The sequence below is a fragment of the Adiantum capillus-veneris genome, chromosome 27 (assembly GCF_014529385.1).
Source record: "Adiantum capillus-veneris isolate H3 chromosome 27, ASM1452938v2, whole genome shotgun sequence".
Lineage (NCBI taxonomy): Eukaryota > Viridiplantae > Streptophyta > Polypodiopsida > Polypodiales > Pteridaceae > Adiantum > Adiantum capillus-veneris.
In genome coordinates, this window is record NC_140957.1 from 122,616,670 (window position 1) to 122,629,698 (window position 13,029).

A 13,029-nucleotide genomic window follows, 5' to 3' on the forward strand; every position below is an offset into this window, starting at 1 on the left:
CCATTTGGAAAGCATGCGCGTAGCCTCTTTTTTGATGGTGACTCCTGCAACTGCCTGGTTTAACTCCTTGATCTTTTCTACATAACTGCTCACTGACAACTTTCCTTGTCTAATCTTATCTAGCTCGCAGAGGATGTCCTCATTAGTACCTCTATTATCTGAATACTCCAATATGAAAGCTTTGAGAAATTTGTTGTATGATCTGAGTTGGCAAGTTGGGTAATGGTAGTACCATTTCCTTGCTGCATCTTTGAGTGTCTGAGGAAAATATTTTCCCCAATCATCTCTATCAATATTCTTAAACTCAGCATACTGTTTAAAAGCTTGAATATGAACATCTGGGTCATCTTTCTTCCCTCCTTTGAACACCGAGAACGAGATTTTCAATGAAGAAGTATAATCATGCCGGACAAACATCATCCCTGCTTCTTTTGCCCTTGGAAGTCTGACTACGACGAGAAGATATTTTGTAATGATCTGTATCAGCGTCCCAATCAACTTCTTCTTCAGTCTCAGTCACTGTCTCTTCTTTGGATTTTCTGTTGGAACTATGACGACTGTCCTTAATGCCTTTGGATCCATCTGACTTATGTGTGGACCGAGAACCCCTGGTTTTGCATTCTTCTCGCTCAGCCCTTCTCCTTTTGGAATGACTGGAGTGTTGAGAGTCCTTGGCCTCATCAGCATGACTTGTTCCTCCTGAGCCTCAGTCTCGCTCTCCAGGTCCTTCTTATGATCAGACTCTCTTTCTGAGACCTCAAGAATAGGGTCGACGTGGTCGGAATCATTGCCTAACCGGGTTGACGTTTACAACCATGATTGACTTTAGGCTATGTGTTCAACTAAAAATTTGAACGGGGAGATAAGAGTGTACTGGTCAAAGAGAGAACAACTCTAACCACCGTGATCGCCAAAATTGAATTGGAGCTGATCTCTTCAGACAATTAATTTCGTTGTTAAAATTTAGAGCTACTGGTTATGTCGAGACTGGAAGAGAGCATTGACTGAACTAAAATAAATAACTGAACTGGAATATGATACTTGAACGAGAGACATAACTGGAAGACTAGAAAGAGTATTTGCCAATTCAGATTAATAGCTCAAGGTCAACCAGTACAGTGTATAACGGTTCAAGCTCATATGATTACAGAATTAATGATTACAAAGTGAAGCTAGAGGCAAAGAGCTCGAAAGTGCTAAGAAAGCTAAAGCCAAATACAAACAGCTCGGAACCCGATTACAATGTAGCAGGTCCTATTTATAGCTCTGTGGAGTTACCACAGTAACTTCTTGTAATAATTACTGCCAGTTTGATTGCTTCCTGTTGCTCGGTCTTTTAAGGGGCAGTTCCCGCCTGCTAGAACTGTCTACGCTTTCTACAAAGAAGAAGAAGAAGAAGAGTATTTTAACGTCGTATGAAACTATTCCAAGAGACCTTAAAGAATTATCGACGAGGAAATTTGAACCCAAGACATGTTAGTCAAGAGGGAAATGACATAACCAATCTACCATACTTGGGGTGGTAGAAAGTTTATACCAGTTTCCGAGAGAGAGAGAGAGAGAGAGAGAGAGAGAGAGAGAGAGAGAGAGAGAGAGAGAGAGAGAGAGAGAGAGAGAGAGAGCATGGACCCTGCCTCCCTTGCATGAGGTGACACCCTGCCTCACACCTGCAGGAACAAGCAAGGCATTTCACTCCTTCTCTCCCATCACCAACGGAGCTGCTTGTCTTTGGCATGAATTATTTTGCTCCACCCTTGCACATAAATCTATAGACAGTTTAGTAGCAAGATATTTATCAACCATGAAAATTGACAAAGATATTTATCCTTGTAGGATATCTATATCAACTGTGGGCTCAGAGAGAGAGAGAGAGAGAGAGAGAGAGAGAGAGAGAGAGAGAGAGAGAGAGAGAGAGAGCGGAATGTCGTTGCAAAGATGTAAGATTACGGAGTGCATAATTCATATATGATTCTTTGAAAAAGAAAATGCAAACAACGTGTGGTGAGTCTAGTGACCAAATAGACCTAATAACTAGTCTTCCTTGGTGGACCTTGCTGTAGAAATTGTTGATGCAGTTTAGTATTGACGGGTTGTTCCAAGTCACAGACGATATGTTTACATATGGTAGATCATAGTGACGAGAAATGGAAAAATGAATTACAATACTTACCTGGTAACCGAGTAGGTGCCTGTTCCGAGTATACGAGGCAAAGGACATAGTTTTGTCAAGCTACAACAAAACCATGGCACAACTAGTTAAACTTGTTGTCATGCAATAGAAATTGACACAAACTATAAACCATATCGTGTATGCCATACAAAAGTGCTATACAAAAGTATGGTGGAGAATCGACACTATGGTCTCCCAAAAATTATAAGGAATGTAAGCCGTGCCCTGCCTCCTAGTCTTTATGTGTTGTCCAGGCATGGGGAATTGGATACAAATTACGAACCTTGTAGTTTTGTTGAGGTGAAGTTAAAATATCCAATGTTGCGAATATATATGCTTCTTGTGGCACACATCTCAAGAATTAAAAGTTGCCCATCTTGCATGTAGATTGTGATATAAATCGCTCCTGTTGTGAAGCAAAATTAGTGTGCCTTGGTTTACCCTCGGTTTTCATCTAGCAGAAGCACTTAGTCTCAAGAGATGATTTCCCCTCTGATGCATGTGACTGTACTTTGGCTTTTGAGAGTGAGAGGAGGTGTTGGGCACATGCTAGTAGGGCAATAGAGTACCATCTTCATATGATTTTCATAAACAATACAATCAATGGAAATACCTTGTTTGTCCTCTTAAGGAGACTCGTCCATCCTCATTGGGCTCAATGTTAACCTCCTCTTTAGCACCTTCATCTTGATACAAGAGTCCAACTCTATTAGGATTAAATTTGGGGTAATCCTTCACATCCAAATCCTTGTCACTTTTAGCTGCCTAGTATCTTTCCATCTTTCAAGTGAAATTATTTTGTTTAGTGGTCACCTAAAAGCACCATTTTCATCCGAATCTGTGAGGATAATCTCAGATAGCCCTTCGCGACGTAGTGAAGGCTGATTCATACTAGAGGGATTCCTCATCCAAAGAGCTTCTTAAGTAGGAGGTCTTGTGCTACCTTTTGGTCCACAACCCTCATGGAAAGACAAATTTTATTCATGGAAAAAATCTCAACCCATATCCGTTGATCTCTCTTCACATCTTTTGCATTAGCAATCATACATGTGACAATATGCGACATTTTGATCACTAAGCCCGCAAACTGTACAAAGTAGCCACGATCCTTGACATGTGAAACGGGGTGAAAACCTACCTTATTAAACATTGAACAACTCAAATTCCTATAGTTGATGTCCTTTTGAAGAGCTAAGGTTTCTAGCATCTCGGTCCCTTCTACTCTAGTATATTCATTCATCATCGTCGTCACTGCCAATATACTCATTGTATATATCCCTACAATTTTGTTGCTTTTTGTGAGTTCTCTGATCATGATCCTTGTGGCTACAATGCCTTCTATTTTCATCCTCTCTTGCATTGTCTCTTTGTCTTTCATGCATACCTTCTCTCATATTGATATTGTCTACCTTGATCTCCATCATCGTATCAATCATCTCTACTAGTGCAATCATTATAATCATCTCTTTTGCAACTTCTTCCATCGTGTCGACTGTCATGTTCACTTCTTCCATCGTGTCGACTGTCATCGTATCAATCATCTCTACTAGTGCAATCATTATAATCATCTCTTCTGCAACTTCTTCCATCGTGTCGACTGTCATGTTCACTTCTACTATCATGTCTAACATCACCGCTGCTTCTGTGTCGTTCCTTTGTGCATCATTATCATCATCTCTTGTTGGTCTAATGCTGTAAGGTAGCTCTAATAGCAATCAGCCCCTTGGTACTTGTTGACCGTGCTGTGACAACCTTCAAAGTTTGTTGAACTATTACTCTCTTTGCCTTTGCCAACATATCTGTTCATTGCATGTCTAGCACTTTCAACACACGCAATGGGAAAATCAAACTTCTTGTCTGTGTTTCACTACAAAGGGCACCCAACCCTGCCTTGAACTTGCACTTACATAAGGGTAAGGGGACCAAGAGAGAACCAATCCCCACCCCCTCGCCCCCCCCACCACCACCGCCCTAAAAACAAAAACCTTTTCGTCATAGCTTCTTGCCTTACCAACCTAGTTTGGCCTTATTACTTCTTCATGTCAGCTTTCTTCTGCCGCTATTGTCAGCTTGTGCCACTTTAGATATGTCGCTACTTCAGAATTGTGGTACCCTCTCGCTCAGCAGCTCCATATTTACCCCCATCGCCCTCCGTCTCTCGACCTACTTCTTTACTCTATTTTGCCATTCTCCACGGCAACTCATTCTAGCCCCCTTGCACCTGATTCCTCGTGCCGACATACTTCATCCTCTTCTATCGACACCGTAGGCCTCCGTTGTTCGCAACCCATCTAAATGCAGCTCTTGGCCCATCTTAGCTCAAATTTGCGCCATCTCTTACCTCTACCCCAGCCCCTTGTACCACCTCCTCGCTACCAACGCGGCTTGGCCATCCATGTTGCCATCCATCTCTTAGTCAACTATGCTGCCATCCACCTCATGCATCTACGTCGCTCCTCAATAGCAACCTTCCCACGACAAGGAAGCATCATCCACCCACCCAAAATCAAAGAGCTTTGGTTAATTTCGTTGCTTTTTAGTGGTATTTAGGTGTGATAGTATAAAATTTCTTGACTGTGCGATTTGGGTGTAAGGGAATAGTCTAGATGATGCCATGTGGCCAATTCGAAGCTCAGAAAACCACAAAAACACATTAGGCTTACCAAGTAAAGAGAAAGAAAAGAGAATCTACAAAGATTCTCCCTTTTGAGTTGCAGTTCTTTTATTCTCGTATATCTCCACTTTAACTTATAGTTACAGACACTTTAGCTTTTACCTTTTCCATTCCCCTAGGAGGTAGAAACCTATCACGTGAGCTCAATAGAAGGGTATATAGAGTTCTTGAAACTTATATAAATATATATAGATAAGGATACTATTTTTTCAAATTTGAAAAAAACTTATAGATTTTAACAGAAAAGGACACATTATATTTCAAAATAAATTCACAGATAAGGGGTTTACAAACATGTCTCTAAGCTCTACACAATATACAAGCTCACACAATTTAGTCCTTTTAAAAAATAATCAATCAAAAAATTTTAATAAAAAATATAAATTAAAAACTAATGTAATTTAAAATTATGTACTAGATTTCAAATGATTTTAGAATCACATGTTTGTAAACCCCTACAAGTACGCTCGCATAGTAGAGCAGATTCTTGTAGCTAAAAAGAAAAGTGTTGATGCTAAACAAGTTTTAACTGATGTTGAAATATTTGATGTCAATGAGGAGACAGAGTATATGTCTACACAAGGAAATGATCACTCCCCAATCAACTCCTCTTCATAGGCATGCTTTAACGTCAGTAGCAACAGATCTTACCATAACTAAAGCTAGTAAAGTATCATCCAATGGACATACGCTAAATATAGCGTTAGATAAACAATGGTTGATTGAGTTGCACTTGAAATGGATGCAAGATTTTGTGGCATGCGGTATATCATTCGATGCTATGTGCAATCCCATATTTTAAGATTCTTTAATGAGCACAACCAAAAAAGGATTTGTGCTTCGTGATTACAATATGATACACACAAAGTATCTAGATAAAGTGAAAGACAGTACTAAAGCCATCCTCAAGCGTACGGTGGTAGACTTTGTTCCTGCATATGGTTACACTATAGTGTTGGATCGATGGACCAACTGTCAGAAGAAGATGATAATCAATGTGATGCTTATCAACCATAGAGGGTTCATGTTTGTAGAAACCATTGACACCTCGTTGAAAGAGAATATCGGCGATTATCTAACAAGGATATACGAGCGTGCCATAGCAAGGGCAGGTGGACGATAGAATGTGACTGCAATCGTCACAAACAATGCATCCAATTACAAGGTTGCAGGGAAGGCTATCCAAGATAAGTACCTAGAGATTACTTGGGTGCCATGTGCAATGCATACTCCTAATTTGCTGTTAAAAGACATTGGTAAAATAGCTGTCATAAAACAAACTCTATTGGATGCAATTCATGTACTGAAATTTATTAGATATCATCAATTTTCGTATGCTCTTTTTGAAACAAAATTACCCAATAAAACTTTGCAGATATTTTGTGTCACAAGGTTTGCTACCACATTATGTTCTTTCCACCTTGCAAAAAGTAAAGCGTGCTTTGATTGAAACTGTAGCTAATAGACGATGGGATGTATGGTTGAGCAAGTATCTTGGCTACAAGGAGGCACCTACAAGATCTGCACAACTTGTAAACTTGCCAAGACGTTGATACAATGTAAAGAGAATTGACACTTTGGCCAAATCATTTATAGATCTTTTGCGAATAGTCGACAAAGGCTCTTTCGTCTTCGGTCGAATTTATTAATATATGCCAGAGGCCTTACACAAAGTAAGAGAGCATGTTGTCTTTTGTGTAAAAGACAAAGGTGCCATAATCACAACTGCCAACAATCGATGGGTGCAATTGCATATGCCGTCGCATAGTGCTGCATTTATATTGGATCGCAAATTCCAAATGCATCAACAATCAGCCAACAAAGAAGTCATGAGATCGACTTCAAAACAGTGTGCTCTCAACTCTTGGGAAAGGAGTATGGGAAATCTGCTTCTCATAAACAAGTTGATTATACTCATAGAATTGGTATGTTCCAGGATCCATGGTATATAGATGTCATTGCACACACAAGTGTGTTATCTGTTGCAACATCAAGTGGAAGCTGTGAGAGAAATTAGTCGGGATTAGCCTTTATGTATACCAAGAAACAAAACGAGCTTCACCTTAAACGGGATGTTGATTGGATGTATGTTTTGTGCAATATGAGACTTATCCATAAGCCAGTGAACATTGCAACAAGAGAAACACAAAAGCCCTACAGTGTCTTCCAAACCCATGAAACTATTGCTGTAGACGTTGACGATGACGATGACGATGATATGGAATGGAAGATAGCTTGAGATTGTTCTGATATGGATGAAAGATGATATGGTTGGTGTGTTTGAGACAGACAAATATGTGACTTAAGTCCCGGTTTGATTACTTGAAAATTATGAAAGATAGTCATGCTATACTACTTGATGTTCACCTCTCTTTCTTGCAAGTTTAAAAGTTACTTTTGTAATAAGAGTCATAATTACAACTAGATACAATATAATTTCTCTTTGAGAATACAAAAAGGGGGAGATGAGAGGGTAAATGAAACTCTGAGATTACAAAAATTGTATCACTTCACATTGGCTTCTTGAGAAAATAGATAGGGGTAAAGTGAGGGAGGTGTTCAAGCCAATGGTTGTGCCAGCTTGGCGAATAGTTCATCTATGCTTAACTCAGCACTTCCTAGGCTTCAGGAGATGGGTCTGCAAGTCCTTGTTGCAAAGGACCAACCTGTTTTGACAGAGGTCGCCGACAACAAGGCATATTGTTGTAGCTTGGCTTGGGTCTTTGATAGCTCCATCATTAGGAAAAATTTGGACTCTCAAAGGGGCCCTATAAGGAGGTTTGACTTTGCCTCTTTTGTCCAAAGTGGACAACCCGGTGAAGTACATAAACGCTTTGTCAAAACTCTATCAACCAACATATTATTGGAAAGATCTTACAAACTAGGTACTAAATCCCCAAACTCTGACAAATTTGGAGTTGATTTGTAGAAGTTATGGTCTCCCCACTAAAGCTGAAATGTGGAGAGAGATTTCATTTATAAGACATAGTTGTCATATCAAAAAATAAAATCTTTTAGAATATAAGAAATCTGATAGCATGCTATATATCAATGGATAAATCTCGATGAGTACATTCTAAATCCAAAAGGTCCGACAAATTTTGATTTTATTTGCAAATTTTTTACCATGCACCCGATTTAGACAAGAGGGAGAAAATCAAAGTCCTTATAGGGTCCATTTGAGAGTCCAAAATTTCCCTAATGTTCAAGCTCAAGGATTCTGCCGCCGCGAAACATGTTAGGTGTCTCTCCTTGGCTTGCAAGATCCTGCCCTTGGCTGGCTAATGCAACGAGCGTCTCCGATTCTTTGGAAAGTAGAACTATAGAACATGTGAGTGCATGCATTGGGTTATTGGCGTTACTTGCTGTCACTTTCTCTGCAACCTGATCATGGCCAACGCCAGAAGTCTTTGGGCGGTCTGACCAATCTATCTGTTTCCCAAGGATATCATAAACATAGCATTGTTGTAGGAAGTAAAGTGCCATTTGTATTGTTTCGCATAACTCTCTCCCGTCGTATGAATCTTTATACTAGTACTCGTGCTAGCCCTTTGTGCTGCAAATGTGATAACTTTACTGGAGCTGATTCGTTTGCATGGCCGTTGATTCGAAATAGTTGACGCACAAAGTGGTATGCGCCTAGCTTGCTACACTCTTAGAGGTTGAGAGGCTTGCCTTGCAACTAGGACTCATCCTCTTCGATTCTAGCAATAACTTCGAGGTCTTTCTCCTTGCCATAGCTCTCTCTCTCTTCTTTGTAGATCGCCTGAGCTTCAACGTGGTTAAGTTCTTCTTCTATATCTGCAAATCAAGTGATTATGTCATGATTAGAAAGTCGAATCGTGACGTTATTAAGTCATCATATTTAAACCGTTTATTGAATACTACCTATAGGATAAGTTCTTCTTCTATATCTGCAAATCAAGTGATTATATCATGATTAGAAAGTCGAATCGTGACCTTAACAAGTCATTATATTTAAATCATTTATTGAATACTACTTATATAGTTGAAAGAAAGAGACATGTTAACTTAATCATGTTGCAAGAAAGAGACATAATACCTATCACCATGTCATAGGAAAGAGACAAGATAACTTGATCAATTATATCATTTACATTTGTTACTAGGGGAGAAGACAAAAATAAAATCATCACTTTAGTTATCAGTTGATCGTAGACTAGAAGTCATTGCAATGTTATAACCCACTCTATGGGCACCGATTAGTTAGAGAGAAAGATCAAAAGCATTAGGTCGGGTTGAGGGATTGTTTCGCTTGTCACTCTCAAGGTGTGTAAGTACATTTCTTAAAAAATCTTTTTTGTTTTACTCTGAAGGCTCTGACATTCACTTTAAGAGCCATTTATAAGTATGACACATGGAGAAGATGTCCATCACTTTATTCCAAGGAGGGGAATAGTAGATATGCATTCCGGGACGGTCCATGGAAAATCTCTCTTGCTTTGCTTTTTATTTTTTATTTGCAAGCCGCGGAGAGGAGGAAAGTGGGCCATTGTTTTGGTCTTTGTACATGATCCCCAATCCACAATGCTTACATAGATGTCCTTCAGTCCAAAATTAAGCAACATGTTCCGAGAGTGCAAGTCATGGTGAAGATAGTTGTGTGCATGTAGATACTTCATTTTACATCCAAGACGACACCAAGTTATCTAGTGATGCACAATGACGTATCTACGGATCAGAAAGTACAAGGGCAATGCACGTCATGCTAAGATGAAGAGGGCATAGGTATGCATCTCTCCACTCTTAGGTTGACGAGCGTAACCCTCATATTTCTATGTAGTAAGAACGATGATGTGACCTAGTCAAATCCCTAATGAACTGTGTGGAACAGACAACACAAATATCAACTGACAACTTAACAATCTCAGATGTAGGACAAATATCGTATGTGTCTATATCTAAGAGAACACCAAGTTATCTAGTAATAAACAATGGCATGTATTTGGAGTCCGAAGCACAAGGGTAAACAAGACATCACACAGAGATGAAGAGGGCATGAAGTATGAATCTCTCCACTCTATTTTTGACGAGCAGTACTCTTGCGTTTCTATGTAGTGCTAACGACGATGTGTCATAATCTAAAATTGAGAATTCTGTAGGTCACTCTGAAGTGAGAGGTGTAGCATCATGCCTACTGAACTCCAGAAGTCGACCATTAAATTCTAACTCAGCTCTGTGGTGAGAGATAAACTACTGCACCACATAAGCGAGAATTTAAGTCTATCCTAAAATCCTTCCCTAAAGTGATCCATGTGGCTTCATAGTACGGGAAGAGTGACTACATTCTACTTACTTCTTGAGTGATCCGTATGTCTACACACCACGAAGTTGCCTATAGCCTACAAGCCAACTCTGTGGTAAGAGAAAAACTGCTACACCATATAGTCTAACACAACACAGAAAAATAAGTTAGTATGCATAAGCAAGTGAAACAATATACCTCAATAATGCTCTATCTGCTGTCGGTAAATGCAATGGAGCTCTCCAACTAGGTAGTCTCTCAAAGCTCTGCAATGCAAAAGGTAGTTGTCGATCTCGATCAAAATCGACGATTGTTCTTTATATAATTACTTTTTTCAATTGAAACCTCCTTGGATCGAAGGATCTTTGGATCGAAAATAAAAAATATAGGTATTCAATCATTATTTGAGATTACAGTGTATAATAGTGTTTTATATGTATAAGTTTTTCACTACAGACATATAAATGCAACCTAGCTAATGTCTATAAATTCTGCCTCTGTGTGCGCGTGCACGTGTGTGTGTGTGTTTGTGTGTGTGTGTGTGTGTGTGTGTGACGTGTTTCCACTTATGAGCACAAAATGAGGTCACAGGGGTTTCAATTTTTTTTCTTTTGAATAGAGAAAGGTGTTAGTGTAAGTGTCGATAGAGACAGACAATTATAAAGAGACTAATGTGATTACTTCAAAGGGCTAAATTGGTGACTCGCCAAAATAGACTGATTTCTCTACTGCCAAATTGTCTACGTAGCCCATTATTGGAGCCAATAAAAAAAAAGGTATATACTGTTTGAGAGCACGAGCAAGGTTGCCAAATAGCCAATATTGTTTTCCAAAAGACATAGAAGGGAAATGATCTCGAGGAAGCCATGGTATATGATCCAAAAAATTGAGAGAGGTAGTACAATTCCATAATAGAAGAGGAAACATTTCACAAAATGCACCACAAACATAACAAAGAGAGAATGTCACTTGGTGACTTGCCAAGAAAGATCCAACTAGAAGAAGTGCAATTAAGTAGTGACATAGAGCTGACAATTGAAAGGTATCTTATTGCTCCTTATCATACCGTGTCTTTTTTTTTGCACAAAGACAACGGCTTTTGCTTTCCCCAGATGCTATTTTTATATTCGCAAAGCCACACTTCAGGAAAGGGAAAATCGTAATCTAAATGAACCGAAATCTGAGAGAGCATATGATTAGGGGTGGCCTGAATTATGCTCCAATCCGCCAATCTTTTTGACTCATCTAGAGGAGGAAAATGCTCAAAAGGTGCCAACAAGTCTGATGCCATAAATGATGATAATGATAGCATAGGCCAATTTCAGCACGAGCATCTACAAAAAATGAAAATTTACCTCTGTCAGCCAATACATATCTAATGAAGTTGACTCCTTTCTTTCCAAGAAAATAAACCTTCTTAGGCTTTTAGACAGTTAATAATTCATGAAAAACTTTGTTCCGACATATATGTGGATAGATATGCATAGATATAGTGTGTGTGTGTGTGTGTGTGTGTGTGTGTGTGTGTGTGTGTGTGAGAGAGAGAGAGAGAGAGAGAGAGAGAGAGAGCGAGGAGTCGCATCTTTTCTTAAATGCTTTACTCTAATGCAACAAAAACGTTGCTTTGTTTGTAGGTGCTTTTTACTATGTCTTCTACACATGAAAATGATGAATATTTTCAAGAGGCAAGCAAATTTGATCCATCAAGATTTGAGGTCGAAAGGGTAAAAAAACAGGAACCACCACCCTTCTCCTATGTGGCATTTGGAATTGGCCCTCATGCTTGCAAAGGAGCGGACTTTGCAAGAATGAGCATGTCACTATACATTCATCACCTCATCATCAACAAAATCAAGTGGACATCTCTAGATCTCCATGAAGATTACCATTGCTTTCCTATGCTCACATTCACCAAGGGCTACCCTATTGTAGTATCTCGTGACAAAAACCCCTCTCATATGAATTGACTACAAGATTAAGTTGGCAATTTCAAGTTTTTTGTTTGGTTTAAATTATTAGCACTTTCGAGTTTTCTTGGGGGCATGGATGTATATCATGCTAATCTATAGATATTTTGAGCAAGATGCTGGGACATATCTCCATTTTGTTGTGGAAAAAAAGGTAATGTAAATATCATTATCATCAAAACGTTTCTCATGATTTGTGGCCATACTTTATTGCCTTTGATTAATAACAATCGCACATGATTTTTTTGCACCTAAGATATGTATTTCTTCACTAGAAAGGCATCCAACAAGGTGTTACATATTTGTGTATAATGTTTTAGCCCTTTAGTGTATAAATTGATGTCACCTTGTACACATCTCACGGTACTTTGGCGCATAGATTTTCTTTTTGCTTTATGTCGGTGGGCTGAAAATAAACTTTGTTGAAGAGGATGAGCTTCTCTCCCACGGTGCTAGCTTTGCTAGTAATGAAGTGTGCCGAAGTTTCTATTGAAGCCCATGTTCTTGTCTCTATGAGGATCTCTTTTAGTGTGGAATCTACACGAGGGTGTTGATTCAAATTCTTGTTTGTGGAAAGGCCTCTTTATAAATGTTTCCTCAGTCACGATTGAGTACAACTTCTCCACTTTGGAAGTCCTTATCATAATTGAGTTGAACCTCCCTAGCAAGCAACTTTTGCAAAGTAGATAGTATTTGTTGTTTTGTCCTAGATAGACCCACCTAGTCATGGTCTGTTAGATTGATCTTTGCTTATCATAGAGGTCCTTGAGTCATTCTGAATCTGAGCATGTGTTCTCCCAATTTTTTTGGTAAGAACTAAAATAATCCTCCTTTTTTTTGTGAGCCCTAACATTCGAGGATCCTTAGTCACTAGATGAAGCTGCTAACTATGTACTTTGAAGTCTTCCTTGTTAACATGAGCTACTTCAATTCTGAGATCGAGACATTACAA

General features: G+C 39.1%; 1 protein-coding gene across 1 annotated transcript in view; it reads left to right on the forward strand.

Moving 5' to 3' along the window:
- The window catches only part of LOC147422683 (cytochrome P450 716B1-like), a 28,492-nt gene extending 16,286 nt beyond the window's left edge, over nucleotides 1–12,206 (forward strand). The window contains exon 3 of the mRNA XM_086503363.1: nucleotides 11,745–12,206. Within this exon, the coding sequence (XP_086359489.1) occupies nucleotides 11,745–12,077 (333 nt within the window). The 3' untranslated portion in view covers nucleotides 12,078–12,206. The remainder of the gene's footprint in view (nucleotides 1–11,744) is intronic.
- Nucleotides 12,207–13,029: the final 823 nt, after the last annotated feature.